General features: G+C 33.8%; 1 protein-coding gene across 9 annotated transcripts in view; it reads right to left on the minus strand.

Annotated features, from left to right (window-relative positions):
• Positions 1-7,238: 7,238 nt before the first annotated feature.
• Positions 7,239-21,734, minus strand: part of dab1a (DAB adaptor protein 1a) — a 309,435-nt gene continuing 294,939 nt past the window's right edge. For 6 of the 9 annotated variants that reach the window (XM_056480769.1, XM_056480776.1, XM_056480771.1 and 3 more), the window contains 2 exons: positions 21,483-21,560; positions 7,239-10,842 (listed from right to left, as the gene is read on the minus strand). In XM_056480769.1, the coding sequence (XP_056336744.1) occupies positions 10,798-10,842; positions 21,483-21,560 (123 nt within the window). In that variant the 3' untranslated portion in view covers positions 7,239-10,797. Of the gene's footprint in view, positions 10,843-21,454; positions 21,561-21,734 lie in introns of all 9 variants that reach the window. The other 3 variants (XM_056480774.1, XM_056480770.1, XM_056480773.1) reach the window with 2 other exon arrangements.

Raw genomic sequence — 21,734 nt, forward strand, 5'->3', positions numbered from 1 at the left:
ATTCACCTGTACCGCATGTCTTTGGACTTGTGGGGGAAACCAGAGAACTCCACACAGAAATGCCAACTGTAAGGCGAAGGCGCTACCCACTGCGCCACCGCGTAGCAGAATTAGTTTTCAGTGAGAGATTATTGTTTGAACTGAATAATTAAATCTAAGTTTTAGTAAATAAAGTAAAATCAGAAGAAAAAGGAGTAACAAAACAAATAACTACAATATTGTGGAACTGCAAAATGACTTAATTGATACTTTCAAACTTTAATCCATAGCTTTTATTTGCTGATAAACATTTCTTATGCTATTTTTTTCTCTATTATTAGTAGTATTTTAAAGAAATTCTATGCAAATGTAATGAAAAACCTTGCCATACATGACAAAAATAAAGTTGTCACCAAAATAGCGAAACCCTTTCTAAGTTGTTTGTGTAGGCTTGCATTTTACAGCACTGTAAAATACTGAAAAATATCTCTGTCAACTTTTTAAAACAATTTGCTTTGATTTACCATAGTCACACAAGTGCAAATTTCACATCTGTCACAGTCACAAGGAAGATGCATTTTTTCCTCATAAATGCTAAATAATAATAAAGAAGAATGTTACACAGTGTAAACAAATGTTATACAGATTTGAAAACTATAAACAGATGATTAAAATATTGTTAATATATATATATATACGTTCTCTGTGAATTGATGTTTACGGATTTTCTTTAAAAGTCACACCCATAATGCTGAAATTGCTCATTTTTAAACCATTCTCATTTAAGATTTAGTAAAATGATTGATGTATGGAGTGGGCATGGGCTGGTATAAGATTCTGATGGTATGATAACCTTGGATAAAGATATTGCAATTTCACGGTATTGTGATTATTGCTCTGAAATATATTCTTTTTAAATGTCAGGGTTAAAACTACAAATTATTTTCCCCTTAAAACAATATTTATTTGTTTGTTTGTTTTTAAAGATTTTAATTATTTTGGAGCAGTAAACACGTCAGGCTAAATAATGAAAATAAATCACTGCTGTCTTCATTATTTTTCAAAAACACTGATTTCTTTACAATTTAAAACGGCATTTTTGGATATCATTTCTGCTGGAGATTCTGTTGTCCTAAAAAAAAAAAAAAAAATTACAAAAAAATCTTACACATATCTATGGAAGCCTGTTCCCGCCAATGAATAAAAAATTATTGGAAAAAATATATATAACAATTAAAAAAACAAAAAAATTAAGTCAGAATTCTAAGTTATTCAATCAGAATTCTGAGTTATAAAGTCAGAATTCTAAGTTATAAAGTCAGAATTCCGAGTTATAAAGTCAGAATTCCGAGTTATAAAGTCAGAATTCTGAGTCATCAAGTCAGAATTCCGAGTAACAAAGTCAGAATTCCGAGTCATAAAGTCAGAATTCCGAGTAATAAAGTCAGAATTCTGAGTTATAAAGTCAGAATTCCGAGTAATAAAGTCAGAATTCTGAGTTATAAAGTCTGAATTCCGAGTTATAAAGTCAGAATTCTGAGTTATAAAGTCTGAATTCCGAGTTATAAAGTCAGAATTGCGAGTTATAAAGTCTGAATTCCGAGTTATAAAGTCAGAATTCTGAGTTATAAAGTCTGAATTCCGAGTTATAAAGTCAGAATTCCGAGTTATAAAGTCTGAATTCCGAGTTATAAAGTCAGAATTCCGAGTTATAAAGTCTGAATTCCGAGTTATAAAGTCAGAATTCTGAGTTATAAAGTCTGAATTCCGAGTTATAAAGTCAGAATTCCGAGTTATAAAGTCAGAATTCTGAGTTATAAAGTCAGAATTCCGAGTTATAAAGTCAGAATTCCGAGTAATAAAGTCAGAATTCTGAGTTATAAAGTCTGAATTCCGAGTTATAAAGTCAGAATTCCGAGTTATAAAGTCTGAATTCCGAGTTATAAAGTCAGAATTCCGAGTTATAAAGTCTGAATTCCGAGTTATAAAGTCAGAATTCCGAGTTATAAAGTCAGAATTTTGAGTTATAAAGTCAGAATTCCGAGTTATAAAGTCAGAATTCTGAGTTATAAAGTCAGAATTCTGAGTTATAAAGTCAGAATTCTGAGTTATAAAGTCAGAATTGTGAGTTTTAAAGGAGTTTCCTGTTATGGCGATTGGCCATAAATGAAGTGTTAAAGACTCTTTCTTTAGGTTCTCTGCTTGTGATGTGGTATGGATTCGCAGCCCAGTTTACCAATAAAGGCCAGGAATACACAGTATTTGGTTGACACTTTTACTGAATTGAAATATAAACTAATACAACCCTTTTAGTTTTAGCCCTTTATAATGTCTATGTACGATATGTCTGCAGCTCCCAAGTACACCATACGAGGGCACTCTTGCAACATGAAACAAATAACAGCTGCGACAAAATCATATAATTGTTACACATACAGTATAATAAATAAATAATATATTAAAAAAAGAACAAATCCATATGAAGAAATAGACAGCCTAGTTCAACTATATATTTCCTTTTTGAAAGCGTGATTAACAATAAAAAGTCTGATATAGGCTTTATGTTATGATTATGAGCTAATGTGCATGCGTCTTTAAAACTTTATGGCCAGTCAGTATAACAGGAAACTCATTTGTAACTCAGAATTGCGACTTTGTAACTCAGAATTCTGACTTTCTAACTCCAAATTGCAACTTAATAACTCAGAATTGCGACTTAATAACTCAGAATTCTGACTTTATAACTCCAAATTGCAACTTAATAACTCAGAATTGCGACTTAATAACTCAGAATTCTGACTTTATAACTCCAAATTGCAACTTAATAACTCAGAATTGCGACTTAATAACTCAGAATTCTGACTTTATAACTCCAAATTGCGACTTAATAACTCAGAATTCTGACTTTATAACTCCAAATTGCAACTTAATAACTCAGAATTGCGACTTAATAACTCAGAATTCTGACTTTATAACTCCAAATTGCAACTTAATAACTCAGAATTGCGACTTAATAACTCAGAATTCTGACTTTATAACTCCAAATTGCGACTTAATAACTCAGAATTGTGACTTAATAACTCAGAATTCTGACTTTATAACTCAGAATTGCGACTTAATAACTCAGAATTCTGACTTTATAACTCAGAATTGCAACTTAATAACTCAGAATTTTGACTTTATAACTCAGAATTCTGACTTTATAACTCAGAATTGCGACTTAATAACTCAAAATTCTGACTTTATAACTCAGAATTGCGACTTAATAACTATGAATTCTGACTTTATAACTACAAATTGCGACTTAATAACTCAGAATTGCGACTTAATAACTCAGAATTCTGACTTTATAACTCAGAATTGCAACTTAATAACTCAGAATTCTGACTTTATAACTCAGAATTGCAACTTAATAACTCAGAATTGTTACCTAATAACTCAGAATTCTGACTTTATAACTCAGAATTGCAACTTAATAACTCAGAATTGTGACCTAATAACTCAGAATTCTGACTTTATAACTCGCAATTCTGACTTAATAAATTAGAATTCTGGCTTTATAACTCCAAATTGCGACTTAATAACTCAGAATTGCGACTTCATAACTCAGAATTGCAAATTTATAACTCTGAATTCTGACTTAATTAATTTGTTTTTAATAATTAAATTTTTTTTTCCAATTAATTATTATTTTTTTTTTTATTCAGTGGTGGGAACGGGCTTCCATACATATCTTAGGAACGGTATTACAGAAAATTTTGGCGGTTTTAAACCATGACTTTTCCAAATCACAGTATACCTTGAAAATGGTTATCGTCCCATGCCTAGTATAGAGTATGAACAAGCTTGAACAAAGCTGCTCTAAGACTGAAAGCACTGTTTGAGAAATGAATATTGAATTTCAAATTTTAATAAATGCAGCACAGCCTGGTGTTGCAATTTGATAACTATGCTACACTCTTTGGCATTGTTAAAAATAATAGAGGATACCGACCATAAACAGTTCATAACTCATATCTAGGGCCAGACAGAATCTGTGGAAATTTGTTCAGCTATTTCAGCAGAGAATTTTGTAAAATGATTAAATTTGATTTACATTTATTTTGGGAGTACCGTAACTAAAAACGTAATATACTGTATGAAATAAAAAATAATAGCTTTTTAACTTTTATTTAATGTTTACAATGCAAATCTAAACATTAACAACTGATTAACAAAGCAAGTCTCTCATATAATATCTCTACTAAAAGACAGAAAATATTACTTTACAAACTGTATCGTAAATAAATCAAATAAACACTTTCATATTAGTCAATAATATTACTGAAATTAATTCAAAAACCTAATAAATATAAATTTACACACATTTACACAAGTAAATAAATCGACTCAATGATGGGCTAAAAATCAAATAAAAAATAAAAATAAATGTGCCAGCAGACTCCGTGTGGGCCTGCTCATATCTGAAGGCTGGCTGTAAATTTTAGGCCCTGGATATAAACTTCCCCTAGTCTTCTGTTTTGCAGCTAATCAAAACATTCAGCTCAGAGATTTACTCAAAGTCAAAGGAAACCAGTTCTTAGGCTTGTAAATCAATCTCCATACCTTCAGAAAGAAGGAATCTACCCCAGAATGAAAACATGCTTAAAGTCATTTGACCTCTGACATACAAATTATATGTTACTGTATTTTACAGTTGAAGAGTTTGAGAGGTGCTAGTTTTCATCAAGCTGAAATAAAATAATTTGGATACTTGTTGATACTAAGCATGGGACGATAACCGTTTTCAAGGTATACCGCGGTTTGTAAAAGTCAAGGTTTTAAAACAGCCAAAATTGTCTGTAATACCGTTATGTGTACGATTTTTTATCTAAAAGTTTTATTTTTTTTAGGACAACAGTATCTTAAACAGTACACACTACACATTTACTGAGGGGTGTGCGGGTTCAAGTTTTGCGAAAAAAGTTACCAAAAGGCCTTATGTATCAATATGATACATAATAAATGTATAAAAATATGTATATAGTATAAAAATAGATCTTGATATAAAGATTAATAAACATTTCAATTCCAAAAAAGTGAATATTATGACTCATTATGACTTATTATGAATCATCATTATCAAGTAAATAAAATTCATATAGGAGAATTTTTAATCCAAATATTATTTTCTATTTTATCTGAAATATATTCAGGTCTGTACTTACATAAACATACATTTTGTGTGATCCCTCTTATTTGGGCAAAATAATTAATTAATTAATAATGAATAAAGAAATAAATTCAGATTAATCTTATAAATTTTGACCTCAACTTAATGTATGATTTGACAGTTTATTTAGATCAAACTGTAAAAAAAATGTAAAGTTACATCTACATGAACACTTTACACTTGGCTGTGTGACTGCATGTTATTGTGTTAAATGGTTTTGAATTAAAACGTGTGCCAACGTATGCAACTCATGGTATCATTTTTTTTATAAAATACAATATTATAAATCGCATAAAATGCAAAAACAAACATTTTTAACAAAACATATTTATTTATTTATTTATTTTTATTATCAGAAACTTTTAATAAGGATAATTTAAAAAATCGTTTTGGCACAATGGCGCCCCCCATATGCACCGCATATACTGCATACCCCCTTTTTGCGTCCTTGATCTTAAAATATCCAAATATGTCGTTTTAAATTGTAAAGAAATCAGTATTTTTGAAATTAATGAACACAGCAGAAGTCAATGATTTATTTTCTTTATTTAGCCTGACATGTGTACTGTTCCAAAATATTAGAAATCTTTCAAAAAATAAAATATACTGTTTTCAAAGAGGAAAAAAGTTTTTGTTTTTTACCCAGACATTTAAAAAAGAATATATTTTAAAGCAGTAAATACAATACTGTGAAACCGTGATATCTTTATCCAAGGTTATCATACCGTCAGAATCTTAAACCGGCCTATGGCTAGTTGATACTGCTTTTAGTAACACATTCTTGTAAGAATAGCAAACTAAGCAGGCTAGTATTTGTCTCCATAAGCAAATGAGAGTGCATTTAAACGTGTTGTGCTCAACGAAATGCCCAAATGCACTTATTTATCTGGCAACGTTTCAGTTCAGTGAGTCAATTCACACACTGAACCTAATTTAGATTGTGTTTAAATAATTCAATCTCTGAAACAGCAGTTCAAGTAGAAGAAATGCACTTTTCCCCAGCCTAGTTTGGTTGTAAGTGGAAGAAATAAGAGACGATTTGGTTGTTTGTGTATAACTGTATTGGTATAAGGTGAAATGTGTGGTAAAATCAGGGTAAAATGTGTCACCTACCGTCTTCAAAGGCACCCTCTGTTAACTAGTTTTACTGGCAAATACTGAACTTCATACTGACATCTAGTGGCGTGGATGCAGCATTGCGCAACACCACTGATATTAGGCGGCAAAGATTTTTCCCCTCAGTCCAGTTTTCGGATTATTTCCCTCTTAATCCAATATTCTATGGCAAACCGTTCACATTTAATCAATATAATGTAATAATACTGGCTTATTGTTGTGCTTTAAGTGCTTCCCTGCTGAAAAATCCAGCTTAAACCAGCCTAGGCTGGTTGGCTGGTTTTAGCTGGTTGACCAGCCTGGTTTTAGAGGGGTTTTGGCCATTTCCAGGCTGGTTTCCAGCTATTTCCAGCCTGGTCTTAGCTGGTCAGGCTGGAAAATGACCAGCTAAATCCAGCTAAAACCAGCCTGACCAGCCTGGTTTAAGCTGGACATAGCTGGTTTAGGCTGGTCTCCCAGCCTGACTAGGCTGGTCAAGCTGGTTTTAGCTGGTCGTCTCCCAGCCTGACCAGCTAAGACCAGGCTGGAAATGGCTGGAAACCAGCCTGGATGTGGCCAAAACCCCTCTAAAACCAGCCTGGTCGACCAGCTAAAACCAGCCAACCAGCCTAGGCTGGTTTAAGCTGTTTTTTTCAGTAGGGTATTGTTTTAAATGCTAGGTTTTTATTAAGTTCCTTAAGTAGGCCTTTCAATATCAATATACGTTGTCAAAGTGTTACACTTTTACCAGCTTAAATATGATTGATATTACTCATTCTGTGGTTTAGACAGCATAAGTACGCATTACAGTTCAATCCATACTGTTCTTGACATCTGAGTATCCATAATGACTGCACAATGATACAAGTACTTAAAAAATCTAGTTGTAAGTGAACACACTATAAAATATAGCTGCATATAAACAGAGATTTTGCTGGCAGAGAGGCAGAACAACATTTTGGGATGTGTTTATTGGTAACAGTATTACATGGTGGGTTACATAAATCAAGAGAAAACAAACAAACAAACAAACCAAAAAAAAAAGCTCTAAAAATTCACTGTAGAATGTCATTATCATCAAGATAAAAAATAACGTGTCCTTTCACATTACCAAACCATTAGCTGAGGTAAAGGCAAAATAGAAACGCACTGAAATCTCAAGGACTCCCATTCACCTTGATTTTCACCCTCGTCCTTTTAATCCTCGAAATTTAGATCTCGCAGGTCCAAAACCGCTTTTATTAGAAATTAAATCGGGACTCTGGCCATAAAATAGGAGGGATTCATCGTCACAGTAATGGAAAGCTCTGAGCTTCGTGAAGACAGACGTCCTTTATGGAGGTTTTCTATGATTGGATGTTTTAATGTGATCAGATGGCCCTAAAGTCAACATGAAATGAACTCAATTTATTTATAATACATTGTATTTATGAGCAAAAATATGCTTTTGCTTTGGGATTTGGCTAAATTGTGAAACGTGGGTATTACATTTGAAATCTGAGCCAGTAGGTTTTAGCATTCAATTATTGTCAGGATTTTAAAGGAGTCATGAACTGCGACGTTTATGATATTCTCTGAGGCCTACTTCAGAAACACTGTAATTTAGAAGGAATAGGCCATATTTCCATCCTATATTTGAACCTCTCTTTGGTCCTGATAACATGTATTAAGATGCAATTTTGTCAAGTAGATGATGCTGAATACTGGTATAAATGGGATCGGAAACATTTTGAGTTTGCCAGCTTTGACCACTTACAAAGGTAGTTAAACCCTCATTTCCTTCATAGTGTAGACACTCATGTGGTCATATGTCTTCAACCACCTAACATTTGAACACAACCCAGTGTAGTTTTTATAGCTCCTACTGTCCATACATTTTCTCCGTCTCCTTTCATTTTCATATTCAAATTGTACACTACATGACAAAAGTCTTGTCACCGATCCAAGTTTTAGGAGCGACAAATAATAACCAGACTTCTAGTTGATCATTTGGCATCAGAAGTGGCTTATTTGAAAGACAAAGCCCTCTAGATTACACTTATTTTAAAATATTAAATATGATCATGTCTTGATTTTGAATTATTTAATTAGGACAGTAAAGCCTGACTTTGCTAAGACAAAAGTCTTGTCACTTAACAGAAATAATGTACAGTATAAAATATAAAGTCATGGTGCAGTGGAAAAATTATGAATATAGTGTCTGACTCCATCATGAGCTTGGAGGACTGCATCCATACATCTCTGCAATGACTCAAATCACTTATTAATGAAGTCATCTGGAATGCCAAAAAAAGCGATCTTGCAGGACTCCCAGAGTTCATCAAGACTCTTTGGATTCATCTTTAATGCCTCCTCCATCTTACCCCAGACATGCTCAATAATGTTCATGTCTGGTGACTGGGCAGGCCAATCCTGGAGTACCTTTACCTTCTTTGCTTTCAGGAACTTTGATGCCGAGGCTGAAGTATGAGAAGGAGCGCTATCCTGCTGAACAATTTGCCCTCTCCTGTAGTTTGTAATGTCATGGGCAGCAATGATCAACTAGAAGTCAAATTATTTGATGCTTTTACAACTAGGATTGACGACAAGACTTTTGTCAGGTAGTGTATGTGCTTATTTTACAACAAAATATCAGACAAAGGCCATGCATGCACTTGACCAAAGACGCTACCTTCATTTAAATCAGGAAAGTGATTTAACAAAGAGGCGGATTAAAACACGAACAGTAAATGGGAATATCTCCCTCATCTGCTTGTGATTTGATCTTTTTTGCATGTAAGGAATAAACTCACACTCAAGGTGGTGATGCACCTTACACCTCAGGTAGGCATTTTTTTTGCAATAATTCAACAAACTGGAGTAAATTATTCTGCTTATACTATGGTTACCACACCCAAAGACATACAGCTGAAGTCAGAATTATTAGCCCCCCTGAATGACTCGCACTCTGATTGGGCAGGAGGGAAAATTGGATACCTTTTTGTTCTTTTTGGGCGGGTTTTGAATTGTCATTGGGCTGAGAAATATTCTTGGACCTGGCAACCCTGCTTACAGAATGTCTAGCACAATGACCCCTTATATGCAGATTTCTCAACTCATAACCCCTTTAAAAAGACTTTTGTTTGAGTTTTGGTACTGTCAGTCAAAAAGGAAGTTGGATGAAACCATAAGAAGTTTTTCTCTTTGGAGTAACAAGCACTGAAAAAATGTGCAGAATGGTATTATAAAATGAAAAAGGGTGCATTTTGACATCATGTTGACTTTAAGGTCTTTATAAGCATGTGTATGCATGTGCGTTGGTGCACATGCGGATGTGTGATCGCTGCATTAAACATACACATTCAAAGAAGCTCCGTTCATCTTTCATCACAGTAACCAGCTTCATCTTCACAACGAAAGAGATCACACAAACATAACACCATCTACTTATCACTGAAGCCACTGAAAATAAAATCATTATAACAGTCTCTCAGGTTGTTTTCAGGCTAGTCTCGACATCCTGCTTAAATAAAAACGAAAAAAGCAACCGCTTGGGATTTTGCGTCACATGATCATATTGCTTGGGTTTTCATGAGGAGTTTGCATCACTAAGGCCAGCCTATTTTATGGCACGGAAGTCCACGGGATGGAATGAACACTGTTATAATCATCATCATCATCATCATCATCATCGTTATTATTTGTCGTCATCATCGTCATTATTATTATTATCAATGATAATAATTATTATTAATATTTACAAAATGAGTTTGGCAAACCAACGGTCAGATTTTTAAAGCCATGTTTACCCCTAAAACACATCTAAAGTTGACTTCAAGGGCTCCACTTGACTTATAAAATAAAAATTCCATTTCAACATCATGTTTTTTTGTGTTTTTTTTTTTTTTTCTCATTAGTATTGTACAAAAGCTATAGAGAAGGAACAGTTTGATCACACGTTTTTGCAAACGTCCGTACCCTCGAGACCCCCAGTCAGATTCAGCTGCTCCGAAATCTTGAGATTTTGGCAAAAGTCGCTCCTCCTCGTCAAAATATTGTTTTCGTTTTTTTTTTTTTAGCTCCGCATAGCTTTCAAGCAGCAGAATCTCAAATACGCAGGAGAGGAAAAACCAAACCAACCCAAAAAAATGGATGAAGAAGTCACAGATGGATCCGGCAGGGCAGAGTTTCCTCTATACAGAGTCCGAAACTGGAAGTAGGAAACGGTGAGAATGGATGAAGCGGCAGAGCTGGGCTCATAAGGCTATGAGGGGTGCTGAAGGGTCGAAATCCCCCACAATGCCCCGCTGTCATGTGCATTGAACACAGTGCGAAAGAAAGTGTCGTGGAGAGAGTGGCGGAGGACGTGGTGATGGGGGACGGGCGACTCTAGAGAAGTGGACCGTTGAGGCTGGAGTGACACACACGCACACACCCACACGCACACACACACACACATACAGATCTCCAGTGTTTTTGGTCTCCTGCTCCCCCCAGCGCTGATCACGTCTGTGCAGAGTTCCCATGATGCTTCACTTCTTCCCCTTGTTGATCCGGGCATAAAGAGGGTCCTTCCCCTGAACACAAACACAGCAGAGTTATTTCAAAGTACATCACTAAAGCTCTTTGGCCTCTTTGCGCCTGCTGGTAGAAGATGTGAAGTTAACAATAAGTTCCCTGACAGACATTCAGACAGGGTTTACCTGTGTTTACCTGAAAATATATTCTTTAATACATTTATCAACATAATTGTTTACATATTCAACAATTAATAAGGTCTGACACACCTGCCCATGTGTGGCTTAATAGGCCTTTACTTAAAGTATATTTATAATTTTAAGTTTAATTTAACAGTTCTGTCTGGTTCTCGAATCTGATTGGCTGATAGCCATGCAATATTCTAATAAAAACCTTTATTTATTTTTTAGAAAGTATATATATATATATATATATATATATATATATATATATATATATATATATATATATATATATAATATCCATTATATTAAGGATTTAAAAAAAAAGACTACTCTGTTAATTTTGTGTCATTATTCAATACTTTTTATTGACACTGAACTTTTTTGATTAATAATTAATTATTGGTTAACAAGTTTCAGTTGGGATTTAAGAAAATGAACAAAATTAACAACCCTAACTAACGTTTTTGAGCCCTGGGTGCCTGCTCTGCCACACCTCTGCGTTTTTTATTCATTTCTATTACAAAAAAATAAACAATAATAAAATAATCAACACATTTTTTGTCACTTAAAAAGTCAATCATTTTCGCATTCGAAGGAGAAACATCTGATTAAATTGAACCACAAAACTGATTCATCAAAACCTGTAGTTCCGCTAATCAACACCAGGAGGCAACAGAGGTCTTTCAGAGAAACACCACACTGGCAAACTCACTCCATAACATCACAACATCCCTCCAAAGCAGCTCAGTACATCAATTATGAAAAAAGGCCATCAAACCGACCACATATGACCAAAATTCACTTCGACCTCCAGTGTACAAGAACACGTTATTATTAATCAAAATATTCAGTCATGACAGACTAACTACCCACTTCATGAGCCTAAAACCCTGAAACTCTCATTGTAAAATGTCTAAAACCCTAAGCAGCAAAAAGCAAAAGGAAAGCTCTGGTGGTGTACAATAGAGCTTCCAGTCAGTGAGTCCGGACTTAAGAAACCCAGTCTGAAACCAGAATCACAGAGCAATTAGCAGTCGCTCACGGACCTTACATTTCCACCCACCGCTGGACACACGACAGCATGAAGGGTTTCAGAGAGGCAGAGAAACAGGCAGAGGATGAAATGAATGGAGGCCAGTGAAAGGCAGTGTGGGAGGAGGAACATAAAGACAGAGAGAGGGAGGGAAATGGATGACTAAGCAGGTGAAGACGGAGAACGGGAAATACATTAGTCAACCCTGCTGAGTGAAAGTGCTGGAGAAAATGAAGAGAATGGAGACTCGCTTTTCATGAAAGACCATGTATGGTAAGTCCAGTATGAGTATTCATGTGTATTTGACTTGTAAAAAATACAGAAAGAAGTAGAATAAATGATTATATGGTTTTCCAAAAACCTTTTAGCAAAAAAAGAACGATTTTTTCATGGTATGAATAACATTTTTTATAATATTATTACTTTTTTCACTGTTAAAGAGATAGTTCACTTAGGAATGAAAATGTATTCTCTATTTACCCAGCAAGCACATAACGTCATAAGACGTTAATATTAGGTTAGATTTAGGTCGCGACGTCAGGTGATCCGGTTAATCCGCTTGTTAAGTGTGACGTCCCGAAAAGTGGCTTCCGGATCCAAGCGCAATATCAGACTATATGGGGAGACCCAACAAATAGTAATAATAAATGTACAATTGAAGTCAGAATTATTAGCCCCCCTTTGAATTTTTTTCTTTTTTAAATATTTCCCATATACTATATATATATATATATATATATATATATATATATATATATATATATATATATATATATATATATATATATATATATATATATATATATATAGTAACAGAATGAAATGTCTGTCACTTGTTTTTTTGTTATCCATGGAATAATGGAAATAAAATGCTGTTGTAATGGAACTACAGGGCACTAGAGGGCGCTGGTCAGACAACTGAAATGTATAATAGGTAAGTGGGTGAATGAAGAAGAGATTCAGTCATGGTAGAGGGAACGCATGGTTCCTTGGAGCTACTTCAAACTGTTTGTATTGTGAAGTCCTAGCTGGGAAACCTTGCGTTTTAAGCTCAGACTTCCTCATTGTTCAGATAAAGGAATGTTTGGAAAATGTACTGGTATGCTGTCTGAATAAGATTTGACGTTTTGGATACCATCATTATGAAGTTTCATTCCTTGTTTAGTCAATGCAAAAGTAGATGAACATATTTCAACACACTCAATGTTTTTTTACTCCGAATCAGTGATCAGTTGTTTTTTTGTACTTAATTATACTTAGTACTTAGACTTAAGTTTTGTGAACGGAACAATTTAAGTATAGTCTACAAAACCAGCAAGTTAAATAAACTTAAATGTACAAGTTTTGGGAGACTCCATTACTCAATTAAATTGAGGTAGCTAGTTTACTCAATTAATTTAGTTGAGTCAACTTATTAGGGTTTTCAGAGTAGCGGCCTGACAAACGCACATATAGTCAACTGGGTCAGGATACGTTCACACGACAATGATACATTAATAATACATACAATGTTGTCAAAATAACTGACATGACATGCTTTATTAACAAACACACTATGCAGCCATTCACAACATAACACAAACATTCAATCATTCATTTTCCTTCGGGTTAGTCCCTTATTTATCAGGGGTAGCCACATCACAAATATTTAGCTACTAATGAGGTACCAATATTGACCCTTTAAGTACAAATGTGTACCTTTTAAAAAGGTACCACCCCACGGACAGTTGGCGTACCTTTATTTCTTAGAGTGTAGAGTTCCAACCAAACATAGCATTTTCTCTCATTTTAGTGTTAGCATGAGTTTATTTGCATAATAAAGTCAATGCAAAGGGTTTAATAGAGGCAAATTACCAGCAGGCAGTGCGAATAACATACTGGACCTGATGGCTGTGAGAGCCTGGAATCTGCCAACTATAACCACCCAATCCTCCAATTAATTCCAAAATACAGAATCAAGTCCCGCCCTACACGTTAGCTCATTCAGGAAACCATTTTACTCAAATATACATCACAATAAGCAATTAAAGACTATCAGAACTTCCATTTTGAGACCAGCTTTGCATGACAATATTCTTGCGCATTATTCTTGACATCAGAGTACAAAACCATTGTTGTTATTCTATAAATGCATCCTTAAGACTATGAGTTTAAACTGGCCTCCAAACTGAAATGCTGGTAAGATTTCAACCAGAAAATCTCTTTTCTTTCAGCGTATAACATGTCTCTCTCTGTGTGTGTGTGTGTGTGTGTGTGTGTGTGTGTGTGTTTTTGCAGGAGTGTGAGTATTTCAGTGGGCATCAGAGCTTCATTCATCATTGTGCAGGTACAGATGAAGCAGTGAGAGAAACAGCCTCTGCTTCCCCGAGCCCTTCATTAAAGATTGATGCTGATGAGCTGATGTCTCCTCCATACAGCCATCTCTCCTCCTGCACAGCACACAGGCAGAGTCCAAAATACTGCAATAACACGCTGCTTTCTTTCAGGCTAGGGGCATTTTTAAAACTGAGACGACACTTGGAAATATGTATATAGATTATTGTTCAAGTTTCCCAGAGATGGGTTGCGGGTGGAAGGGCATCCGCTGCATAAAACGTGCTGGATAAGTTGGCGGTTCATTCCGCTGTGGCGAATGAATGTATTATTGTTCAAAAGTTTCGTGATCAGTATAAGGATGTAAGGATTTTAAATCCACGACGTGGAGGCAAAGAACCGCGGATATGCAACAAATTTCAAGACTATGGAATACTGATATAACTCTTATAAAGAGTTGGGTATTGTTTGGGGTTATTTCGATATCGCTAAATCAATACTTTTAAAATGGTACCGGTGTCAAAACAGTGCCTGAACCGATACTTTTGAGCCACAAAATTATGGTGGATGACTCTAGAAAAATCTTTTATTTGACAAAAAATATATATTTTAATCATTTTAATTGAACAATATAAAGTTTAAAGTATGCATCAATTCATATTTTCTATATTTATATATGATTGTTTGATTGTTAGCATGTATTAAACATTTGCATTACGCAATTAACATTACATTAGCTTACTAATAACCTGTGGAAAGGCTGTCATCAAATTCTGTGAACACCTTTTTTCTAGGGTTGGGGCTTGTGATTTACATGAACACCAGTAATCTAATTATTTGCCTTAATTTGAATAAGACAATAATATGATTAAGGTGTTTATATGAGTTGCTTTTTGAGTGATCCTTTTATTACATGTTATAGCACAGATCGAATAATATCACCACGCTATTCACATTTTCTCCAGAGTTTCATGTCATTTCAGGTGCTTCATTTTCGGTTTTTCGACTGCAGCTTGGCAGTTTCACCTTCATTCAGCAAAATATTGTTCATGCCCCTGTGACAAACTGAGGTACTGAATGAGAATATGAAGTGAGGACTGCTGGAAGAGTGTTATTTTAATGAAATTTGATACCTGCAAGCCAAATGGAGAGAAAAAAAAACTTCTACATTTCGGGATGCGGGTGTCTGTGGTCCTTTAAGGTAATCAAACATCACTGTTGACATGGTAGACTCTTAATCAGAGTATTGTCTTCTGTTTACATGGTAGACTCTTAATCAGAGTATTGTCTTCTGTTTACACGGTAGACTCTTAATCAGAGTATTGTCTTCTGTTTACATGGTAGACTCTTAATCAGAGTATTGTCTTCTGTTTACACGGTAGACTCTTAATCAGAGTATTGTCTTCTGTTTACATGGTAGACTCTTAATCAGAGTATTGTCTTCTGTTTACGTGGTGGACTCTTAATCAGAGTATTGTCTTCTGTTTACACGGTAGACTCTTAATCAGAGTATTGTCTTCTGTTTACATGGTAGACTCTTAATCAGAGTATTGTCTTCTGTTTACATGGTAGGCTCTTAATCAGAGTATTGTCTTCTGTTTACATGGTAGACTCTTAATCAGAGTATTGTCTTCTGTTTACATGGTAGACTCTTAATCAGAGTATTGTCTTCTGTTTACACGGTAGACTCTTAATCAGAGTATTGTCTTCTGTTTACGTGGTGGACTCTTAATCAGAGTATTGTCTTCTGTTTACATGGTAGACTCTTAATCAGAGTATTGTCTTCTGTTTACATGGTGGACTCTTAATCAGAGTATTGTCTTCTGTTTCCATGGTAGACTCTTAATCAGAGTATTGTCTTCTGTTTACATGGTGGACTCTTAATCAGAGTATTGTCTTCTGTTTACATGGTAGGCTCTTAATCAGAGTATTGTCTTCTGTTTACATGGTAGACTCTTAATCAGAGTATTGTCTTCTGTTTACACGGTAGACTCTTAATCAGAGTATTGTCTTAATTTTACTAAAATCAGAGTATCTGTGTACATGTAAACATACTCACCAGAGAATGTCACAAGCTGTCAGAGAGTTGATTACATGTGCCATCAAATGATTCATTAGGTTTGACGTGTTTCTCGCCTTACACACAACTCTTGTAAAGCATCTGCTTAACGTTGCTTTGTCAGAATTCTTGCTTGTAAAATAAAGCCATACTTTAAAATGCTTAGATTAAGCAAATTTGATAAACACGATCATTTGTGTTGATGAATCTAAAGGCAGTCGCTCACTTGGTGCGCTGTACTGCGTGTGTTGCCAATGTGTGTGCGTTCCTTAAGCAACAAGAACAAATGCAGACGGTGTCCGAATCCCTTAAAGTTGTTTAGAATTAAATGTTTAGAGATGGTGTGACACATTGCATACCTACAGTTGAAGTCAGAATTATTAGCCCCCCTGTTTATGTTTTTCCAAATTTCTGTTTAATGGAGAAAAGATTTTTTCAACACATTTCTAAACATAATAGTTTAATAACTCATCTCTAATAACTGAATTATTTTATCTTTGCCATGATGACAGTAAATAATATTTGACTGGATGTTTTTCAAGACACTTCTATACAGCTTAAAGTGACATTTACAGGCTTAACTAGGTTAATTAGGTTAACTAGGCAGGTTAGGGTAATTAGGCAAGTTATTGTATAACGATGGTTTGTTCTGTAGACTATCGAAAAAAAATATAGCTTAAAGAGTCTAATAATTTTGACCTTAAAATGGTTTTTAAAAAACTAAAAACTGCTTTTATTCTAGCCGAAATAAAACAAATAAGACTTTCTCCAGAAGAAAAAATATTATCAGACATACTGTGAACATTTACTTGCTCTGTTAAACACCATTTGGGAAATATTTAAAACAGTAAAAAAAATAAATAAAAGGGGGGCTATTAATTCTGACTTCAACTGTATGTGTGCCTTTGATGTACCCCTTGATGCTTCTTATGTCCTTGTCGCTGCATCAGTGGCACCAAAACTAGGCACCGAAATTCATATGCTGTTTCGGTTCGGTGCATACTGGTTACATAGGTACCCAACCCTACTCTTATACAGTATAGCAATGATTCTTGCAGTAGATTAATGGTGACGTTAAAGATACAGGTATGTATATGTTTACAGAATTCAATTTTAAATGTGTTGTCCTTTGAGATTTAATTCATCAAAGAACGGTGTTACGAAATGTATTACGGTTTCATGACATGATTAAATATTAAGGATTGACTTTTACACTTCGATGTGTAATACTAATAAACACTTTAACTGTAACACTCTTAACACAATTTAATTTAATTTAATTTAATTTAATTTAATTTAATTTAATTTAATTTAATTTAATTTAATTTAATTACAATATTCTGTGAAGACTGGAATAATGATTATATTATTTTAATAATTATCATATCATTATAATAACTATTATATAATAATAATAATTATTATTATGTTATTTTATTAATTATTTAATTTAATTTAATTGCAATGTTGTGTGAAAATTTGAATAATCATATTATTTTAATAATTGTCATATTATTATGATTATTATTATTATTATTATTATTATTATTATTTTAATATTTTTTAATAATAATTTAATTTACTTAAATTTAATTTTATTTAATTTTATTACAATGTTCTATGAAGACTGGAATAATTATTATATAATTTTAATAATTGTCATATTATTAGTATAAATAGTACATTAACTTTAATCCTTATCAAATTAAAATAAATTTAACTTGATTTAATATAATTATTTTCTTTGTTTAGTTTGATTTATTACCAATATTATCAGCATAACAGTATATAAAAATAATTTGTGATAAAATAAAACATGTTTTTCAGTAGACAATTAGATTTTAATGTTAGTACTGTGTTTTTCCTTCTTTATATCATTAAGGGTGATACAGTCCTTAAAATCCGATTTAACCAAACAGCAAAACATTTCCAATTAAATCATCTATTTACCTGCCATTTCTGTCTGTAAAACCTGTTGCCTTGAACAAAGCAACATGGCAATGTCATTTTATAACTGTTGAGTTCCCAGTCTGCTCATTTAAAACATCTCTAAATCAAACAGCCGAGGTTGTTTATCCCAGTTCCACTTCTATCTTTAAAACACAAGCTCTATTTTATCCTTTAGTCACAACGACACACACCGACGATCAAAACCAAAATATCAACACATAGCAGTTGTGTGTCAGACCTTGTAGTTGAGTTGAGCATGTTAAAAAAACATTCATGACTTCATTTTGTGCACAACACAGATGCTCAGATGTGGAGCGTTCATGAAGTTCATGGGTTTGCCATGCAGCACGGCTGTTTAAAACATGTTCAAAAGCATTCATACTCACACACTTCAGGAGGCTTTGTTGGATTAAAGGGACACGCGCACTCATACTCTTTCATAAACAACAGAAAATTACCCCATGAAGGCATGTAAAGCATAATCCCCATGAGATGCATACCAGTGTAAGAGTGATCGCAGCAGCAGCAGGCAGGAGCGCGAGATGAGAAACCCACAGAAAGAAGAAAGCCACGCTCACACAGTATTTGACACATTTCGACATTCGTTCTGCTTTTTAAAGTCAGAATTTCGAAGATTAAATGCAGTTATTTTATTCTACTTAAAGCCAACTTGAACCGGAAGTTGAGGAGACTTTTATTTTAGTATGTTGATGTACTTGCAGCTGGAATGGAATATTGAGTAGGGGGCGGGGCATGGTAACAATAAACTTTACAATAAACATTGTACATTTTGATTTCAAACGGACTACATTTATGCTGGTATTTATTTTATTGGACTTATAATCTTACATTTATATATATACATTTATATAGTATCTTGTATATCACTTTATGAATTAATATACGCTCCCATTGTAAGTTTTTGATTGTTTTTGATCAAGAACTAAACAATTTACCTCGCTTTTATGCCCATTAGTTGCATTTATTTTATGACAATTACAGGACAATATTAATAATGCTACATATTATTTACCTTAAATTGTATTTAAATTATTTGGATATTAGATGTTTAGATGTTTTTAATTCAATTTAGTTCTGATTATTTAACTATTTATTTATTGCCAGATTAAAGTATTTAAATGCTTTCATTCATTCATTCATTTTCTTTTCGGCGTAGTCCCTTTATTAATCAGGGGTCGCCACAGTGGAATGAACCACCAACTTATCCAGCATATGTTTTACGCAGCAGATGCCCTTCCAGCCGCAACCCAACACTGAGAAACACCCACACACTCTTGCACATACACTACAGATTTTTTACGGACAATTTAGGGTATCCAATTAACCTGTACCGCATGTCTTTGGACTTGTGGGGGAAACCGGAGCACCTGGAGGAAACCCACGCGAACACGGGGAGAACATGCAACCTCCACACAGAAATTCCAACTGACCCAGCCGAGGCTCAAACCAGCGACCTTCTTGCTGTGAGGCGATTGTGCTACCCACTTTATTTATTTATACTTACACATGCTTCTTATTCTAATGTCGTTGTTATTCTTATTATATTGTTATTATACTTGTTAACATTATTTAAATAAATAAACAAACCATTAAATGAATAAAAAATAATACATAAACAAACAAACAAACAAATGAATAAAAAATAAATAATGGTAAAAAAATACAGTTGATTTAGTATAATTGCATATTTATTAAATGATTTATTCTTTTATTTTTGTTATTATTTCATTCCTTCATTCAATTTTAAATAATTTACATTAATATTATATCATAAAGTTTTAATCATTTGATCTAAATGTAAAGAAGAAAATTATTACATATTTGGAAATATGTATAATACAATTTAAATTACATTTAACATAATTGTATAGTTTTCATAAACAAATAAATAAATAAATAAATAAATAAATAAATAAATAAATAAATAATAAATACATTAGATTTAATATAATTGCATATTTATTAAACGATTTATTCTTTTATTTTTGCTATTAATTCATTCCTTCATTCAACTTTAAATGATTTAACATTAATATTACAGCATAATATTATATTCATAATGTTTTGATCATTTGATCTAAATTTAAAGAAGAAAATTATTACATATTTGGAAATATGCATAATACAATCTAATTTACATTTAACATAATTGTACAGTTTTTATTTATTCATTCATTTTCTTTTCAGCTTAGTCCCTTTATTAAGCTGGGGTCACCACAGTGGAATGAACTGCCAACTTATCCAGCATATGTTTTACGCAGCAGATACCCTTCCAGCCGCAACCCATTGCTGGGAAACACCCATACATTCTCATTCACACAGATACACTACGGACAATTTAGCCTACCCAATTCACCTGTACCGCATGTCTTTGGACTGTGGGGGAAACCGGAGCACCCGGAGGAAACCCACGCGAACACAGGGAGAACATGCAAACTCCACACAGAAACGCCAACTGACCCAGTCGAGGTTCAAACCAGCGACCTTCTTGCTGTGACAGCACTACCTACTGCGCCACCACGTCGCCTTGTATAGTTTTTATTTCATTTAATATTTCATAAAAATATTATATTTAATTATATAAAATTATTCATTTTATTTAATGTGCTAACTATAATATTGAAATTGATAATAGTTTTGTAATAGTTGAATAATTTGATCTAAATTTGTAGAATCAAATGATAAAATATATAGAAATATTTACCGTAAAATATTCATATGCTTTTACAATATAATAAAATATCCCTCAATTGTTGATATCCTGTTGAACAGTTGATATCCTTCAGTTTAAAATTTAAATTAACATTACAAAAAAAAATTACAGCCTACAAAACACTAGTCAAATATTACTGTACAAATGCTTATCATGTGATTAACATCCAACATTAAGAGAACTGCATTTAGATTTGTAACTGCACAAACCGGAGTCACACCTATTCATGCACTGACTGTGTGAACGCAGCCAAAGAGAGACAGAAAGAGAGAGAGAAAGAGCACCACGACACACGGCCACAATGTGTGGGTCTATGTAATGGTGGTGAGGACGTGACGTCATGGTTGGAGCAGGCCGACACGCAGAAGAGAGGGAAAAAAAGAGGACAGATACCTACCCCGACCTGCCGCTATCTAGCTACCGACCTGAGGACTGTCCGTCTCTGAGCTCTCAGGCTCTGCTTGAGGCTCACTCGCACCCGGAGACTGCTGACAGTCTCCAGCCTGGAGGAACACAGAGGAAACAGTGGGAGAGAAAGAAGAAAAAGACTTAGGAGACAGGAAATAAGCATTTGTGAAGCTGCAGGAAAGTTAAATGCAGAGTAAACTGGTAACACTTTACAATAAGGCCTCATTAATTAAAGTGAGAATGAAAATTATGTCATCATTTACTCAACC

This window comes from Danio aesculapii, chromosome 20, assembly GCF_903798145.1.
Source record: "Danio aesculapii chromosome 20, fDanAes4.1, whole genome shotgun sequence".
Taxonomy (NCBI): Eukaryota; Metazoa; Chordata; class Actinopteri; order Cypriniformes; family Danionidae; genus Danio; species Danio aesculapii.